Source organism: Leptodactylus fuscus, chromosome 1 (assembly GCF_031893055.1).
Source record: "Leptodactylus fuscus isolate aLepFus1 chromosome 1, aLepFus1.hap2, whole genome shotgun sequence".
NCBI lineage: Eukaryota > Metazoa > Chordata > Amphibia > Anura > Leptodactylidae > Leptodactylus > Leptodactylus fuscus.
The window spans coordinates 127,904,664-127,924,341 of record NC_134265.1 but is presented as its reverse complement, the minus strand read 5'-3'; the positions used below and the strand labels follow the sequence as shown (position 1 = coordinate 127,924,341).

At 38.4% G+C, this 19,678-nt stretch overlaps 2 protein-coding genes across 4 annotated transcripts in view; both read left to right on the top strand.

The window, feature by feature from the left end:
* The window catches only part of PARP2 (poly(ADP-ribose) polymerase 2), a 53,220-nt gene that overhangs the window by 21,427 nt on the left and 12,115 nt on the right, over positions 1 to 19,678 (top strand). For 2 of the 3 annotated variants that reach the window (XM_075276828.1, XM_075276812.1), the window contains exons 7-13: positions 2,588 to 2,638; positions 12,669 to 12,765; positions 12,995 to 13,070; positions 16,051 to 16,153; positions 17,553 to 17,715; positions 17,812 to 17,950; positions 18,029 to 18,092. In XM_075276828.1, coding sequence (XP_075132929.1) covers positions 2,588 to 2,638; positions 12,669 to 12,765; positions 12,995 to 13,070; positions 16,051 to 16,153; positions 17,553 to 17,715; positions 17,812 to 17,950; positions 18,029 to 18,092 — 693 coding nt within the window. Of the gene's footprint in view, positions 1 to 2,587; positions 2,639 to 12,668; positions 12,766 to 12,994; positions 13,071 to 16,050; positions 16,158 to 17,552; positions 17,716 to 17,811; positions 17,951 to 18,028; positions 18,093 to 19,678 lie in introns of all 3 variants that reach the window. The other variant, XM_075276821.1, reaches the window with a different exon arrangement.
* Positions 3,601 to 7,170, top strand: LOC142208672 (uncharacterized). The gene is made up of 4 exons (XM_075277316.1): positions 3,601 to 3,891; positions 4,088 to 4,229; positions 4,475 to 4,628; positions 6,168 to 7,170. The coding sequence occupies exons 1-4, from the start codon at positions 3,787 to 3,789 to the stop codon at positions 6,646 to 6,648; spliced, it is 882 nt and encodes a 293-aa protein (XP_075133417.1). The 5' UTR covers positions 3,601 to 3,786; the 3' UTR covers positions 6,649 to 7,170.

Here is a 19,678-nt window from a genome sequence, read left to right as displayed (position 1 = left end):
TTTTATAGAACATATAGAATACCTGTTTTGGGCAATTTTTCATTCCTACTGGATAAAATTTTACTAGTATTACAGTACTTTTATTTGAAACCGGAAAGGGGAATAGCAATTTAGGGAACAGTGGGTGGAATATAATATACCATCTGTTTTACCGTATGGAGACACAAAAAGATTGAGTGAACACAGATATAGTGTTTTGTAATTTGATGAGAAGTTTCTTGGCTGATCAGTAACTAAAGGCCTATTAATCCTCATTTATAACAGATTAAATTCCTTTTCACTACTTTTGGAGCTGTGCTACCTTAACAAAGCCCTTCAAAGCTTTTTATAGAGATATATAAACTGGAGTAACCAAGAGTGTAATCAATCTGCACAGTATTTTTGACTCCACTTTCCTTCTATCGCCCTCTCTTCCAATATCTGCACCAAGCATAGCTCCATTATATTTTCACTCTTCAATGAGCATGTCCTTACTGTGCAGAATAAGATAATCCTTTAATAGTCGCACCATGGAACTGTCCGGTTCACTAGTGAAAATGAAATTTCCTTGGTGTTATGCTAATCGCTGGCGACCTAACCACTAGTACCCCCAGTCATCTGCAGAACAGAGAACCGAATGGTCCTGTCCATCCTGAAGTGTCCTTACTGTGGAGCATGTGACTGTCTGCTCAGTACTGATCTAATAAACAGCTACAGGGACAATAAAGAGCAACTGAGCATGCTCATCCTGGATGAATATGTACTACAGGACTTATCCACTGTGTACGCTGCTCAAACTGTTGCATAATTTCATGGATCTTTTTCTAGTGACATATTTAAAAGTACTAGGCATACTATTTTGGTCAACCACTAAAGGTAATAAGCCAAATTGTATATGAAATTAGAAGGGATACTCCTTTTCAGGGTGCATTCACCTGGTGGAAAATCGATAGGAATTTGTCTTCATTTTCCGCTGCCGTGGTCTAGATGGGATGCCGATGCCCCACAACAGGCTTTCTGCTACTGATTAGGCCCAGATGTATGGATCTAATCAGCAGGGAGTCACCGGCAAGATCGAGCAGGATGCTTTATTTTTGAGCATTCTGCTGCGATCTCTGCCTTTCATTGAAAACAATTCCTCCTTGTGAATGTACCCTAAATAAGATTTTCTAAGAACTTATTATTAACCTATCCTGGAAAAGATCTAGGCACTCTCACTAATGAACTAATTCTTCTCTTCCACCAATTTGCCATAACTTAACCCTCCGCTGGCAGTTCTCATGTCTGGACGTTTGGTGTAAGTCCAGATGTTGCAGACTTCTGGGGCAGGTTTGAAAATCTGCTGCGTGCTCTACTTTCATGCAAATATTTTCCACTACATGTTCAGGCCCCAGTGATCAGACATTTATCACCTTTAACCACTACACTGGCCATTCCTCCTAACAGAAAATATTCAGACTGCGAACATACTCCATCTGTTAGGATGTCACATACATGATTCTATAGCACTGATCTAATAAACTGTTACAGGGACAGAAAGGAGAAATTCAGCATGCTCATCGTATATGAAGATGACCTACAGGACGTATCCACTTGCTGAACTTCTACAGGAAAAAGGGAATTTTTATAGTGACGTATATTAATTATGGAGGTAGATATTATGAACAAAGGTCTATGGTCCTCTGAAGTTTTCTGAAGTCAAATCCACATCAGGATGTTACAACTGTCAGAGGGTTAAAGATTTTAGTTAAAGCCGCTTTACATTGTTCTCCATTTCATGTTCCATAGTCAACATTTATCACATATCCATAAGATAGATATATGACAAAGCTCTCCGCACTGGGCGGCCCCACCACTCATTGATGTTTTCAGTCCTACATTCATGAACTTGGAAGGATAAAATCATAAATATGTCATGTGGCTGTTGGAATTCTTTAAAGGGGTTTTTTCTTGGTTTCTACGGTTGGTTAACCATTTATTTGGATGGGTCATCAATTGAAGGTCTGTGAGGTCTAACACCCGAGACCCCCTCCAGTCAGCTGTACCTCATTGGGAAACAAGCGCAGTGTCCTACATTGTACAGTGACTTTAGGGTAAGCTCACATGGGGTTTTTGGCATCTAGTCGCACACTCCTCTCCGGATTAGGCCCAACGAATGGAGGAGGGGGTGTTTTGAGGCCGAATTGCGAGGCGAATCGTCCTGAAGAATGAGCTTCTCACTTCTTTTTTCCTCCGTTTGTTCCGGCTCCCATTGAAATAAATGGGAGCCGTCTTTTTGGTCAGGTTTTTGAGGCAGATACAGCCTCAAAATCCTGACCAAATAACCCCGTGTGATCTTACCCTCATTTGTTTTGCAGCTCAACCTCATGCACTTGAATGGGACTGATGTGCAAACAGGCCATGTCACAGGTGACACTGATGTCACATAGCCTGTAAAATGGAATAGGATACTCTGTGCTGGATCTTTATCAATGTTCAATCGATGACCTTAAGGATTAGATTGTCGGTCATATAAAACAGGGAAGCCACTTGAATCACAGTTTGCTTTGTTGGAGCAGAAGTATAGTACATAAAAGTATTGAACTATTGACCATTAAATGTCTTCTAGGCTCATGTTTACAGTGAAGGAGAAGAGGTGTACGATGTTATGTTGAACCAGGTAAGAAAATAAATGCCTGCTACTTAAATGTGTATTCGTACATTGTCCAATACGTAACACGTGGCATACATTTCTATGTTTATTTCAAATTATTTGAATGATGTGCGTGATTTAGCATTTAATATAACTTGTTGAAGCATCAGTTACAAAAGATCAGATTGCATTGGGGATAATGACATATCAGAAAGTCCTAACGAAATAGCTAAAGTACTGTATGGGATATACTGTCCAAAGTGTGGTTCATAATCGAAATTGCCTATCAGTGTGGTTTTGAAAGCAACCAGAGTGCCTGGAGATAACCCACGTGAACATACAAAGTCCTTGCAGATGTGGTCCTTGGCTGGATTCGAACGTAGACTGCAAGGCAACAGTGCTGCCCCCTTAAAGTGATTTTTAGGGACTGTATTGTCATAGAATGACTTATCCTTATTCAACTCAGGTTTTTATTCTAAACTATTTTATGAATTGTGTTTATGTAATAGATATATCTATCCATCTTGGATGCTTTATGTGTATGTCACACTCTGGTGCCTAGTGGAAGGGAGTAGACTATAATGGCGACGTGTCGATCAATTTTCTATTCATAGACTATAAAGGAAGGGAGTGCGTTTTTTCATTTTATGGCTACTCAAAGAAAACTTAAAAGATAACTTTAACATTACTACAACTTTAATATTAAAAATATATATCTTCGACAGAGTATAATCTAATGAAAATAATAAAATTACACAATGCATCTTTAAGGCATGAATGTTCTTAATACATGAAAAATGTGACCATTTGTAAATCTGTGACATGAAACCTATTTCCCACTTGGATAATTTCTCAGATATTTGTTTCAGCCTGTGTTAAGGTGGCTATAGACACAGATAATTTAACGTTTGTTATGGCAATAACCTTTTCCTTACGACATTGTTTACAAGCAATAAAAATAAAAATCAGTTTTAAAAAAAAAAAAAAATGTGTGAGGCTTATAGCCCCAATTCAGACTGACCTTCATTGTGGCCTTAAGTGTAGAGTAACCTGAGCCACGAGAAATGCGCAAACCTGTGTGCGTGTTGAGATGCGGATCTAAATGCAGTTTTATATACGTTTCTCACACTGTCAAACATGCAAATTAACAACAGGAAGCAATTCGGCATCATTTTATGAGTGAATGCTACAGAGAACAGGACTGGGATCTTCAGAAATCAAATGTGAAATTGTCATCCCACCAAAGGATGTCCATAAATGTGAAACACCTCATTCAACAAGTGAGTAACTCCATTGTAATGCTCTACGTACATTTTCATGTATTTTTGTCCATATGTCACCTTAATTTCTATAATGTTTTCATATGCAAAATGTTTTATCCTGTTGTTCATGATATGGGGATGTATACACTACATTTATTAATAGTCGTTTTTTTTTTTTGTTTTGTTTTTTTTTAAATAAATTTCTCTAATGCAGGTGGAAACTCATCCTGAGCTTTGGGATGCCGGAGCAGAAGGGTACAGTGATCGGCAGGCAAGAGAGGATGCATGGACAAACATTTTCCGCCACCTGTACCCTACTTGGGATGGGCTAACCACCAAAGAACAGGGGATCATTGGTAAGCGATTCAATGTAAAGTCATCTGGGTTGTAACTGAAAGAAACCGTAAACTAAAAGCCCATCTTCACCATTTTTTTTTCTATGTACTTGAATGCAATTTATTGTCTGTTCTAATAATTTTTACGGACATGGGAATCATTGTATTTACTCTGTAGGCTCTAGTTCTAAGTTTTGGGTAAGGGGTTGCTTCTTTAGATTTGGTGGTTTACTACTTATTTAAAGCTTCACTTTTACTGTTTTCAGAGAAGGACGTCAAAAACAGATGGCGGTCCGTGCGAGACCGGTTCCGCAAGGAGATGTCGATGGAGGAAAAGACTGGGTCCTCACCTTCCAAACGTAAACCATACCAATATATGCAACTGCTGATGTTCCTCAGACAAACCAGGCAACCTCTCCAGTAAGCATTGCTCTTCTAACATTAATCAGGGTTATTTCTAAGCATGTTCAAATGTTAAAAAAAAAAAAAAAAATGTACTGTGACATACTATGATATTATGGTGCTTTTGAAGTAAACAAATAAACTTGGGCTGTTTCATTCATCTGCTCTATTATCCTTTGTTTACACTGCCAAACGGCTCGCTCTGGGCGGGACTGTTTTGGCAGACTGGTTCAGATCTTTTGTCCCCTGCGTCTTTATTTTCTGTCTGTGATGTTGTGAGCGCTTTTGCATGCTGTCTGTAGATAACTGCACAGACAGCATCATTTTCATAGATGCACATATATATGATGTGTAGTGATCTGGCGTACAGGCAATTGATTTATGACCTGACTGTGTAATAAAAGCAGTCAAGTGCCTGCTGTGTCCATCCAGAGATGCTAAATGTGTCCATGGATGTCACTCTTGGATTTCAAACAACATTGTTTACCTGCTGAAACAGACACAGAATGAGAAAATGGCGTGGATCTAGAACGCAATGTGCGATAGTAAGTTTTATTTTTTTTCATTATGACTACTCTAAGCATAAAGTGTACATCCAGTTCTAAACATTTTTTCTTATATTGGTAGTACTCGGAAAGATGAGAAATTCTGCTATATATCTTAAATATAAATTCTTCTTTCTCCACTTGTCAGGCTCCTATCCTATTTTACACTCCCACCAACCCTATTTGTATTTGTTCACGCACTCTGAATTGACTGTTAGATTCCATATCCAGAAAGGAGATGGACTGTTAGCGCGCTGAAAGATTACATTACAGCTGCCCATAGAAAAGGGGAGATGGAAGTTGGAAGCAGAGTGAAAGAAACATTCCCACAGTTGCTGCTGCTGGCTCTTGTAAATGCAAGCTAGCTCCTCTATAGCACCCTCTTAGAAGCATGAAGAGCATTGTACAGAAATACTGATCAAACTGTTCACACAGTGTTTTGCATCAGTATTTATGATCAAAAACCTGAAGCCTAGTGGTAGCCTAAAAGTACTGAGTAGAATGCCATGTAAGCATGCCCCAACTGTTAAACTGGGGTGAGAGAGAACTTGCCAGAGCAAGTAGCATTGTTTGCTTTTCATTCTCTTTCTTTTTCTCTCTTTCTCGTTCTCTTGTTTTCTCTCCCTCTCTCTGTCTCGCTCTCTCACCTCCCCTCTACATAGACTTCTTTGGATACCTTGCAACATGAGCATTTGATGAAGCTGGTAGAATCTGTATCTAGAAATCAAATGAGCGAACAGTGAATTCAGACTGTCTGAACAATTAAGAATGTTGAAAGTGAGGGATATGGAACCTGATAAATGAAGCATTTTTCTCTAATAAGTGATATTACACAGTTTCTCTCCTTGTACTATTGATTTATGGAAGGCTGTTTATAATCGGAGCTACACCTTAATAAGCTAACATTTGGTACAAAACAGAGAACTCTATGAACCTTTTCAATTAATGATGAATTATATATTGACCACCAGTTTGATGTGTTTTTTTGTTTTGTGTTGTTGTTCTACAATAGGACTTCATCAGGTCTTGAAAAAGAAGTGGGATTGCCGCAGCCAAAAGAGAGTGAACCACTTGAAGGCTCCTCTGTGCCAGTTGTTGTGGAAACTGAGGTCGCACACACAGATTTTGTTGTAGCGGGACAAAGTACCGAGCCAGTGCCCCCACCACGTGTGCCACCATCAAAAATGGGGGGGAAATGTATTATCCGTAGCAGGGCCAAGATAACACAGGAGTTGGATGATGAAATTCTGGCCCTGTTGCGGAGGACATGGGCTGAGGATGATGCAGATGCCTTTAGCCGCACACTGGCCGACCGAATACGTTGGTTGCCTGAACCTAGTCGGTCAAGGTTTATGGCTTATGTGCTTAGCTCTGTGGAGTATTTTCTTCCCCCTTTTTACCCACCTGAGGTCGACACATTGGTGGCTAATCTTCGGATGGCATGCACCCCACAGTCTGGAAGTTCGCAGTACCAACCTCCCGAAAGTCACTAATACTTCTTTTGACTATTACTCTGCCATGTCTTTAACAGCCTAATATCTTTTTTTCATGCTATTTTTTTCTCTTCCTTCCTCACTTCGTATTCTTGTTCTCTCACCTTCCGCATCCAGTGTTCTCTTACCTGTTTCATACTGTAATATACCCACCCACACCCCTGCCACCAGCTTTCCTTCCACCACTACCTCCCATTTTGGTTCATTTCATTCCTCTCCTCCCACTTTTTTTTTTTTGTTTGCATATATATAAAATTTCTGTTCCATGAAAGGATGGCGGTATGCATCCCAAGTGGGTGGGGAAACTTTTTTTTTTTTTTTTCTTCTTCTTCTTTTGTATTTGAAACAAGTTTGGGGGCTATGTATTTACTGTGGGTTGGCAGGATTGTTGGGGGTGTTCTTTGTTTGAACCATTTTTGTATAAAAGGACACTAAACCTGAAGTCATACCTTATCTACATTTGCTATGCTGTTGAATGCATGCTGTTGTTTATAAGCAGGTTTCTTAGGTTGAGAAGATGCTAATGGTTTACCTCCACCTATGGTCACTTCAGGTTTACTTGTCCTCGTAATGAAATTATTATTTTGGGTTTCTTATGGGGAGGGTGGGTAGCTTTGTTATTGGGGTGTATTTTTACAGTAAATTGAAAAGTTTACAGGGGAGGGAGGGTGTTTATTTTTTTTACATGTTATGTGAGAAATATTTATTTTATGGTTTAATGAATAATTTTAAGTAAACGAGTGTCTGTGTCTTATTTTCTGTTAGATTGCAAAGATTACATAAATTTGTAAATGAGCCACGTTTATGAATAGTTCAATAAAATTGTTTTTTATTTTTTATTTTTACCTCTATAGCTATAAACCACATATTAGCTGTCACTTTTCAGGGTAGATTATAATATGAGAATGATCTGTTTTGTTGTGACTTATTTTCATTTATGTACATTAGTATTAATTGAGTCCCATTGTGTGTATACACACTGCTACAGCGCCTTCAGGGAGGTGGAGTTGGATAGATGGGTTTTTAGTAGAGATGAACAAGTACTATTCGAAACTCCAGTTTCGAATAGCACGCACCCATAGGAATGAATGGACATAGCCGGCCGCTTCCATTCATTCCTATGGGTGCATGCTATTCGAAACGGCCGTCTCGAATAGTGCTTGCTCATCTCTAGTTTTTAGTACATGAGACAAAGGTGTGCTGTAAGTTTGACATTGATTTGTCAGATACATGACAACATCCACGTGTAATCCTTGCACGTGAATGATGAAACGGAAGTCAATTATAAAATCTAAATAAGATGAAAAGTATTGTGGAGTGATTTATCAAAACTGTCTAAATTTAAAACCGTTCTTGTTGCCTATAACAACCAGTCGTCTTAGATTTAGCTTAAGTAGTTCTAGAAGAATGAAAGCTTTGTTCTGATTGCTAGCTAAGGGCAGTCAGGCCAGTTTTACTTATAGGCAATTTTATTAACTTTGCCCCATATGTATATCAAAATGATCTAAGCTCATAACTTAAACATAAATGTAAGCATATCTCTCTTTTGAACTTTTGATTTTATGGCAGCATTTGTGACATTAATAAATATTGTAATATACTTTAGTAAATGGGTTTTGGCTCCTTTCTGTGAAATCCTGTGCTGAAATTCACTTCTGTTAAATGTGTATTTTTTGCTGAGTTTCGATCACTGGTTTCTCACTAGAATACAGCCTCTAATAAAGCAGGAAAACTACCGGTAAGTAGTCAGGGAGGGGGGCACTTTAAGCTGTCAAATCTCAGCCAATATAAGACGTAGAACAATAACAAGTAATTTTGTGCTTGTCGTGTGTTTTGGTTATCGCGTTATTTGCAAGCCTTTACCTACAGTAAAGAATAATACCATAAGTAGAGTATAATAGCAGTTCTGGTCTGGATGTGTTTAATCAGGAAAAACTGTCAGGTGAACCTACGAAACAAATCTTGTGAGATTCGCTCAACACACAGTCTTACCTGAAAAGGGGTGTGGCCTAAATCTCCTTTAATCGCAGCTGAGATTAATCACAATTTTGACTTGTCATATTCACCCAACCCTATGTAAAGCTGGGATTTTTGGGTCTAAAGATGAGCACTGTTTTACTTGTAGTATTTTAAGAGAGATCACCAAAAAAAAAAACAAAGTTGGGATTGGCAAAGAGAGACAAAGAGTGGGTTGCACCGCAGGGTTTCATGGAAAGGAGCCAAAATCCATTAATAAAGTATAATGTAATATTAAAGTCAGAAATGCTGCCAGAAAATAGAAAGGTACGTTTTAAGGATAGACACGTTTGGGAAATTTAGACACCTGCAGCTTTAAAATGAGTCTTCATATAATTATATGCATTTACATAGAAATTTATTAGCTTATCCAATTTAGAAGTCAAAGCACATTTGAAATGTGCATTTTTTCATATAATGATATGTATATTGCATATTAAGAATGTTATTAATGTAGAAAGGCCATTGTTGTCAGTTTCTTTAGTAAAAAGGCCTAGATATGGTATGTGAAACGTTAAATTGTGTTCTGAAAGAGTTTACTGTTGAATTTATATTCATTTCAAAGTAATATTTGTAGCTACTGTAATGTGGCTTGTCTGATAGATTTATAAATGACTAATGGAGGACAACATCATGGCTTTATCACTGTGACAGCACTTGGATTGTAGAGCCAAAGACTGTTCACCTTCTGCTCATAACCTTAGTGGTACAGTGAGCAATGCAAAATGGCCTGGGAACTGGTAGTGAGACTGGATGTTCATGCCAATAGAACTTATCCACAGCATTTGGAATTTAGTAAGGCGAGATGTGTTCTCAATACCCCGTTGATCTTTCTTCCTCTGTTGATCAGCACTGAGGAAAAGCATTTGCCAAACAGTGCTCCATCTCCCTGCTTCCTGGACACCTCTCAAGGATGGAAGAGAGATGGGGGAATTAAGCAGCCATACTTCAACTTGCTAGTGTAGGCTGCATGCATACTGACCTATTCATTTCTGTGGCCCCATACACATGCCTATCTATAATATCACAGACCCATTTCTGCGGCTGTGGGCCTGGGGGACAACTCAGGACATGTTCTATACCTGTTATGTGTTTCTTTGTTTTGTTTTTGGTTTTTTTTTTGTTTTGTTTTTGCAGTTAGGCTCACTGAAGGAAATGAATCATCCATATGCTGACCATTCGTCAGCATTCAACAACTAAGCCAAAACATACGTACAGCATATTCCATGTAGCCTTAACATATGTTCACTTAGTAGTTTTTTGATTTTTATTTTGCATAAGTATTTGGAAGCCAAAACTAGTAGTGGGTCCAGAGCACAGAAATCATACATATTTCTCTATTATATTTTCTATATAGCGTATAAATATATACAAAGAAAGTTCATGGAGGTGTAAATCACACAGGCATCAAAAAACCCTAGTAAAGTGAGGTTGACACTGCAACTCTTTGTACCTCTAAAGACTGATTTTTAACTATCGAGTAACACCTGGCAATTTCATACAATTAAATGAATTCTATTGGACTGCAGCTGTAGCTTAATAAAAAGCTAGAAAAAGTAGGTGTTAAAGCAAAAGCATGTGCCTACAAGGGGGAGCAAAAGAGTGGGATAGTTCTTGATTTTGTGTGACGTACACATTTTCTCATATGTTTTAAATATATCTAATAGTAATACAAACAACTTAAAGGGATTGTCTGGGGCATATAACTTCACTTTTTTTCCAAGAAATTATTCAACCTGGACCTGAGACTTCTGGACTTGTTCTGATCCCGGTCATGTGATCAGAACCAGCACCTGACCCATCAGCTCACTCCACTTCCTCCCTCCTGTACTAATCCGTACCTGTGCTATGGCGGCCGGCAGACTACAATAAGTCTAGCCCACATAACACAGGTTCTATGTGTGGAAATGGGAGAGGAGGGATTAGATGGACAACCCAGGGGTCAGGGATCTGGTTCTATCATGTGAGCCTGGGTTGGGTTCAATAAATTCCCAGAGGAAGTGAATTTTCAGGTACACGTTGCATGAAGGCATGCGCTCATCTGGAGGGTTTCCACATCACCAGTTTGGAATCATTGTTCTAGGTATTACTAGAGTATCTTTTGTAGGGCAATAAGGGGATACAACAAACAGGGACTTTTGTTATGACTGTATAATTGCACGTTCATCTTGGAATATATCTGTGTCTATGGCCACCTAACTGTCAGATTTTAAAGGTTATCTTGTGCATGCAAAAAATTACACGTGGGTCACATTACATATTGTGTATAAGGTTTATTTTATGCCCAGATTTTAATTGTATTACTGCTGAAAAATTAGATTTATTTTATTTTTTTGTTCCTAGCGCTCTTTAGTAGTGTTGAGCGAGTAGTATTCAATTGAATACCTCGCCGGCATAGGAATGCATGTAATCCGCTGAACACCAAGGGGTTAAACGCTTCGAATATTTGATGCGTTTACCCGTTGGTGTTCGGCCAATTACACGCATTCCTATGCCGATGAGGTATTCGATCGAATACTACTTGCACAATGCTACTCTTTTAGTTTGTTTTTTTTGTTTTGTTTTTTAAAAACACCATATATAGCCTTCTATATTTATTATAAAGGAAGGTTATGGTTTGTTTTTTGTTTTTTTTTTCTTTCCAGGAGGTGTTCTAAACTTAAATTTATAACTGTAAATAATTGTTATGGTAGTTAGATAGGTGAGGGTCACCTGGAATCAGTGACATTCCCCTCAGCCCCCTTGTGAACTAGTGTGTCCATTGCTGAGATCACTTTTTTTTTTGTCCATATGCAAATTAGCTCTTTGGAGTAAAGAGGGTGTTTTGCCATCGCTCCATAAGGGTAAGTTGCAATACCGTCATTGCTCCAAAGAGCTCATGGAGCGCATATTAACAGTAATGGTGACATATTCATAAGGGGAAACGCAGGTTAGAGCTACCTGTATCAAACTTGTCTGCAAAACTGGGTTGATATGCTGAATTCTGGTGACACTTATTTTAAAGTTGAAAAGTGATGGTTGAGTACCGCCATACAACAACCTGTCCGCAGCTCAGACGGGCATACACATAAAATAGGTGTCCCTGAATGTTTATTTTCCTGACAGCCCAGACCCATAGGCATTCATGTTTATTTCTTTAAGAGAAGGGTGCTGAAGCCCATGTGTAACCATTGATTTCCTTGACTACTGTCAAGAAACATCTACTGTCTGGGGCCAGTTACGCAGGCAAACTACTGATTGGTTTGTTGGTGAACGCAATTGCTGTATCCCATGCTGTACCCACCGTCACCAATGTTGTAGATAAAACGGAGGGCTTACAACATTGTGCTGTCCACTTTGGTTGGGTGAGGCTTCGGGCAAGGTCTCGGCTGCTGTGTATGCCCATACCCATAGTTTGACTTTGAAAAACTACACACACAGCTATTTCTATGGGCATCCTACTTGACAACCACTTGGGCTGTGCTGGACCAACATTATACATGAGAACCTATTTAATATCACTATATCACTCACTTTTTTTTTTCTTTTTTTTTTTTAAATCATTTTTTACTGCCGACCTATGAATCTCCATAGTAATAGACTACATAGATCCTGTAGTTAATTTTAGATGCACTGAAGCAATTAACCATATGGTTGGAAATACATTCATGTGACCACAATCCTAGCAGTTTAGTGTCCACTAGCTGTTTATAATTGCTTGGTTCTATACCCATATTGTCCACCCTTTTAAATATTTAAGGAGGTGTTCACACTAGCAATGGATGTCCGTTCTGACCATGTCCGTGACAGATTTGGAGCAAACGGACAGTAATGGACAATAGATAAAATCTCATTGAAATTAATAGGATTTTTAAAGGGTTTAATGATTGTTCTGTTAGTGATGCAGGTAATGGAGTACTAATGGTAGTGTGAACGCCCCCTTAGATATATTTTATCCACTTCTGTCTACCCCTCGCATTAAAAATGCAATAAATAATTTTTGAAAATCTTGTATTTTTCCTTAGACAAACCTGCAGTTTAATAACAATAAATACTACCTGATCCAGCTGCTTGAAGATGACAATGCTAGAAATTTCTCAGTCTGGATGCGTTGGGGGCGAGGTGAGATTTCTTAATGCTTGTGACATAAAGCTTCATGTTGCAGCTAGTCTGCTAACTCTTCACCGCATCTCATTTTTAGGCTGGTGGTGGGGAAACTCGTGGGAGCTGTAAATGTTTAAAATGATATGCTAGTAAAAGGCTGTTTCTTCATACTGCGTGAACTGCAGGCATATAAAATAAGACCTCATTGATGAGAAGCCAAATAACTGGAGGTGTATTTCCTTTTCAGTCGGCAAGGTTGGGCAGCATTCTCTGGTATCCTGTGGAGCAGACCTACTGAAAGCCAAAAACGTCTTTGAGAAAAAGTAAGTGCTCTTGGTGGCTGTTAATTTTGCACTTTCTTCTCTCCTTTTTCAAGAGATAAAGAATTTCTTACATAATGAGTTTCAGACCTCCAAAGAGGATGCCTTCTTTTATAAAAAAAAATTAACATCTTTCTCTTAATACGTTATGCTGCTCTTCTGTTATTCCTCCTAGAAATTTATGAATAAATTGATTGACAAATGGATGATAATATTCCCCTTGTAAGATGGCGTTTCCCTAGCCTACTATGGCAGTGGCAGCGCCTACTATGGCAGTGGCAGCACCTACTGCACTAAATGGATATTGTATAGAGAAATATGCTTACACACAGTCTTGAGTGATCATGAAAACAAATGCCGCTATAATACAAAAAGGCCTTAAACACTTTTTTTTTTTTTTTTTTTTAAATTTTAGGCCAGGTCTGTGTTTGAGTGAATGCAGCCTAAACCCCTAGCCAACGTCCACTGTTTCTGATGGCAGGCATTAATCCCTCAGAAGCCTCAGTCAAAATGTGATCAAGGCATCTAAGGGCTGGAGGTGTGTGGACACTTCCATGTTAAAGACAATCGCCATGCCAATCTGTCTCAAGATAACTGGAAGCTTATTGAAGGCTCCAAGGTCTGTCTTCTCTGTAATTCTATTACAGGGTGCAATAATAGAAATATTGCAGTGGAGATCAGATCCCCTCCCCAGTATAAAATAATTAAAAAAAGAAATGAATACATTAATAATTCAAAACAAGTTTGTAAAAATAGGAAAAATGTTTCAAACAGCGCCCCTTTCCCTAGTTTCCAAATAAAAGTTAAGACAAAAACATTAGGTATTAGGTGTTCAAAAATGTTCAGATTATTATATTGAAAAATATTACAGTGAATGCTGTAGTGGGTAAAAAAAAATCAAAATGACCTTTACACCTTTCCCTAAAAATTGAATAATAGCGATCAGTCAGACAATCCCTAAAATGGTGTCTAGCAAAAAAGCCCTCATACAGAAAAATAATTAAACAAGTTATGGCGTTAGGAAGGTGAGGAGCAAAAATAGCTAAGGCAGAGAGGGGTTGAAGGACCTCCTAATGTCTGTCTTGCTTGCTTTTCTACTACCCTTCACTGCACAGTGACCTCTGCACGGGTCACACAACATGTCTAGAAATCTCCAATTTATACGTCAATGAATATTTCCAGACTTTAGTTTCTATGGTTCACGTGGCTGCTGTAGAGCAAATGCTAATCAAATCTAAATGCTGTTAGGTTGTAGCAGCACATGCCCCATAAATATCTACAGAAAACAGAATCAAAAATCTACACTCAAAGTAAAAACAGATTAGAAAAAAAAATGTTTCACCATCTGGTTTTAGTAAGTGCAAAAAATATAGGTAAACTATTGGTGATACATTCTCTCTCAGGCAGCATACAACTGCTTAGTTAGTCACAACTGTAATACTGTATATAGCATGTGGCATTTTATTGGACCTGCACATGACTGTGTATATGAATAATTCTATGCCATCAAATTTTATTAGAATTGTGTTTTAGTATCTCTGGAATGCCTGGCATTGTACTACAGTAGAGTAGAGTAGGGGTATCAAACTTTTTGCCAAGGGGGTCACATCATGTTTATGATTGATTGTTTTCAAAGAGTAACCAGTTTGGCATAGTTGCATTTATTCCCATTGAAGGCTGATGTTAACATCTATCTTAACTATCTCCCCCTACAAGTAATAGTGCCCCCACACATAGGTAATAGTGTCTTAACTATCTCCCCACTACAGGTCCCCTCATAGGTAATGGTGTCCTGCTTGTCCCCCCACATAGATATTGGTGAGCCTCATAGATCAGTCATTAGAAAAAGAAAAAAGGTATAACTGATAGATTTTTATTTTTTTTTCCCAGAACTTTTTTTTTCTTGTTTATACCATTGGGGGACATAACAACCCTTTACTATAAGGCTGCTTTCATGCTTTCACACGGAGTTGTTTGGCTCAGAAATTTGGTCAAGAAACTGACTGACATTCCTCCTCCTAAAGACACCCTCACCATAGGACTGTATGGTGAAGCGTTTTTTTTGGAGGAGGAATTTGAGTCAGTTTCCTGACCAAATTCATGAGCCAAACAACTTTGTGTGAACACAGCCTAAAAGTAACTAACTCATTATTTATTTCACATGGTGAGCATTGTTTAATAAAATAAAATAAAGTGATTAAATAAAAAATTAAGTTAAAGTGATCAAAAAGTCATAGGTAGCTCAGAATGATAACAATGGAAAACTTTTCCCATAAAAATAAGTCCTCAACTAGACCTCGTAGTTAAGGCTTTTAGAAGAAGACAATGTAAAAACATTTCTTTTCTTCAAAGTTTTTTGAAAGTCTTTTTTTTTTGTTTGCTTTTTTTATATGATGTACCAAAAGTAAAACATAAACTATATAAATTTGGTTTCAGCACTGTCTTACTGACAGTAAAGGTAATACGTTATTTATAATCAACACAAAAAAGTATAAACCACTCTCCGTTATATCCTCAATTTGAGATCCATGCACAAAGGAAAGAAGGTGCCTAAAAATATAGGTCTTGGACCTATAGACCTGACTTGACTCCACTTCTTCCAAAGTCACCCGTTATTTATGCCATACAGTGACAGCTACAACATTACAAGGGATACTGCCAGTGCTGGTGTCTTATTTTCATCCTCCCAAAAAAAGGTGTTTGTTATAGTCACTCCAGAATGATGCCACATAAAAATACAACCCTGAAAAACAAATCCTTAACTACATCTGAAAGTAAAATAGTATGGCTTCAGAAAGCTATATCAAAGTGGATAGAACTGTGAATTTTTAGGCTTATGGAATGGCCTTTAGTGGTGAAGTAAATGTGAGTAAGTGCAGCCCCTGAAGGGGTATGTATTCGGCTTTCTTTTTCGCTCAGTCAGACATCACAATTAATTTTACTTGCTGGGTTATTAACCAGAAGTTTAAATGATGTTTTCCAGGTTTTTTGATAAAACAAAAAATGTTTGGGCTCAGCGTGCAAATTTTGAGAAGGTTGCTGGTAAATATGACTTTGTGCATTTGGACTATAACTCAACCAAAGAGGTAAGTAAAACTTTCCGCTAAGAAATATTTTACATGGGAGATCCTACTGTTTTATAGAAACACTCCAGGCAGAACTGAAATACTTTATTGTCTACAGCATTATTGCTACCATCTTTGGAAATTGTTGGAAGTGCAGTATCCATCACTTTTGCTCACTTTTTCTCTTTTGTGAAGTAGTTTGTTTTGTTTTTTTTTGTTTTTTTTTCATTCATTATACACATATTCCCCCAGTATATATAATTCAGCCAGTATTGCCTTTTAGTTATTCCTTTCTATCTGAATCCTTCTCTTCTGCTAGGTCATGTGAATCTCATTCGACTTGATAACATGTACAGGTGTTAAAAACTCACTTTGTGATGGACTGTGCCACATAGATGCTCCACAGGGAAAAACAGAAACTTTTGTCACTACTGATGAGCAGACTATCGCTGTCATAACTCAAGGCTTGTTCACATCTGCGCCCGGTCTCCGTTCATACAGGTTTCCGTTTCCTGCACAAAACAGAAGCAGGAGACGGAAACCTGCAGGACTCTCTCTCACCCATTCATTTGAATGGGTTTGAAAGATGTCCGGCTGTGAGCACCGGTGAGCGTTTTATGCTCTCCGCTGCGAAACCGTTTTTTTTTAAATCGGACACAGAGTTGGACATGCAGTACTCTGTGTCCGATTTTAAAAAACTGGTTTCGCGGCGGAGAGCATAAAACACTCACCAGCGCTCACGGCCAGACCCGGTCTGACCAGAAGACGGAAAGCTGAGAACGGAGATCGAACACTAGTGTGAACCTAGTCTCAGCCACCCTAACTATATACTTACAGTTTGTTACATTATATAGTAGACTATAGGGAGAGAGAATTACACTGCCCATGTTACACTTTGTTAATGCATCATGGGATTGATAAAAGAGCAAGAGGAAAATATAAAAACCAAAATGGTACCCGATCAAGAGCAGAGAAGCTGAATTCCAGAAATATGAGGACAGAATACATGCAGGAGAGATGACAGCCAGTCAGTCATGTGACAGGTATCGGGATGGAAAAAAAGAGTTTGTTGTAGTGCTTCTTTATCTAGTTCTAATCATTTATAACCAGATGTCGTCCCACTATTGTATAAATCCTGATTTTTCAGATTTTTATTTGAGCCCGTCCTTCCTCTTCAATGTCCTTGTGCACCATGTAAATGGATATAGAATATTTTAGCCTAAGGACGTTCACATTGAAGCATTAGTATGTATTGTCCTACAAAAGCTATCATTGCTTTTACTAGATCACATTTCACTGTACCTAGTGTTGTTTGCTTTGTTCAGTTTTTTTAAAATCCTTTAGAATAGAAAAAATGAAATGAGTCACATAGCTTACTGTTGTTCTTACGTAATTGTCAGTATATCTGTCTTTCCCACAGGAAGAAGAAAATAACGTTGAAGTGGATAAGGCAGCTGTAGCTCCTAAAGTGGAATCCAAGCTAGATAATTCAATTCAGGAATTGCTAAAGCTCATCTGTAATTTACAGAACATGGAAGAAACTGTGCTGGAGATGAAGTATGACACCAAGAAGGCTCCTCTGGGTGAGACAGTGCTTTGTGTGTTACCTTTTCAATAAAATGAACATTTATTTCCTATGAATACAAGCAGACATATTTCATCTGTGTATTCTTGTTTAGGAAAGCTAACTGTGGAGCAGATTCGTGCTGGGTATAGTTCCCTGCAACGTATAGAGAACTGCATCAAAAAACAAAAGTTTGGAAGGGAACTTCTGGAAGCTTGTAATGAATTTTACACCCGTGTTCCTCATGACTTTGGGTTAGTATTTACATTACTAATGGTGGTATGTGTCTTTATGTAACTGCAAGTAAACTGATGTGTTCTGCTTATGTATAGGCTCAAGACACCACCCCTGATAAGGACAGTTGAAGAGTTGACCTTGAAAGTGCGTCTTCTAGAGGTAAGAGCTGAAGCAAATACTAATACAGTCCGTTAGGTAGGAGTATATAGTTAGCCTTTGCAGAAAAGTTGATGTATCTTGACATATCTCAGCCTGTTCTTTATATAATAACGGAGGCCGGGTTCACATCTGTGCCCTGGCCACCGTTATGCAGGTTTCCAATTCCTGCCAGAAACAGGGCAGGAGACGGAAACCTGTATTCATTTTTCAAACCTGTTCATATGAATGGGTTTGAAAAGTGTCAGGCCGTGAGCGCCAGTGAGCATTTTGTGCTCTCCGCGGCGAGACCGTTTTTTGTTTGTTTTTTTTTTAACCGGACACAGTCGGACATGCAGGACTTTGTGTCCGGTTTAAAAAAAAAAAACCAAAAAAACAAAAACCCGGTTTCGCCGCGGAGAGCACAAAACAGTCACCGGCGTTCGCGGCCGGACAGTGTCTATCAGGTTTCCGTCTCCTGTCTGCAGAAGACGGAAACCCGACAGATGGAGATCGGACGCAGATGTGAACGAGCCCTGACTTTGCCTGGGGAAGCTGCACCAGACATTTCCCATGCAGTAGCTGTAATATTATGTGGCAACTATTCTGTTTTGTTTAAAAGAGAGGGTTCCAAGTTTGGGCCGCTGTGTATATCATCCATATTTCTTAATAGGGCATATGGACTTCTTGTCTGCCACTACAGTGCCCATAGGGGTGGTAGTCCAGGTTTCCACAGGTTCTTAATAGTATTTATTAATTATATTGAATAAATAATTAGTAGTGGTTTTTTTATGTAACACAATATTAATGAAACAAACATGGACAACTGTTTTATAAACATGTTGCTTGGATAGTTGAATACTGGATTAAATGTCAATATAAAATAAGTGCTGTATGACTGATTATATTTTTCTGTTATACTTAAAGAAAATAGTAAAAGCCCTCCCATGTGAAATTAATCCAGTATGTATTGTAATGTTATTGAATAACTTGCTACTTGCATAGCTTCTCCAGTGATGTACAAAGTGTTTCCTGTATGACAAGGAGGTCATACTCACAGGTCTATTAGATTTGATCTGTTAGTATTGGTGCCTGATATACTACTTAGACTCTCTACTGTCAGGTAGGATCTGGTAAGTGTGTGTAATTCAGCACCCCAATTGGTGTGTCAGAGCTCAGGATCACACTCCTTGTCTGCTTCTGTCTGACACCACCTACATAGCAGCACACGACCTAACAGCACTTATTGCTAGAGACAAAATTCCAACTATGCTGGATTCAGTGGAGTGGGGCTTGATATATGATGCAAAGAACTGAACTTAACAGAGGTGGTGAAAGGTCCTCTTTTATTCCTGTTTATATGGGAAACACTTTGTGCGTCAGAAGAGCAAATAGGAGATCAATGCTTCAGAGGAGAGCACATAACTTCACAATATGTCAGTAAGTTATTCAGTAACATTGTAATAAACGCCATTTTCAAACTAGTGGGAGGCAAAAAAGTTTCATTGTTCAAAGACAGAAATAGATTTCTCTTAATCACTACCATAGTATTAGACTTGACCTGGAGAAAACGGCTAAGTTCCTTCTAACGCATGTCTATTATCACTAAT

Coding starts and splice junctions, on each gene's coding strand:
- LOC142208672 (XM_075277316.1), top strand. CDS start 3,787: ATGAGTGAATGCTACAGAGAACAGGACTGGGATCTTCAGAAATCAAAT. Junction 4,230..4,474: donor CAAAGAACAGGGGATCATTG/GTAAGCGATTCA, acceptor TACTGTTTTCAG/AGAAGGACGTCAAAAACAGA. Junction 4,629..6,167: donor CAAACCAGGCAACCTCTCCA/GTAAGCATTGCT, acceptor GTTCTACAATAG/GACTTCATCAGGTCTTGAAA.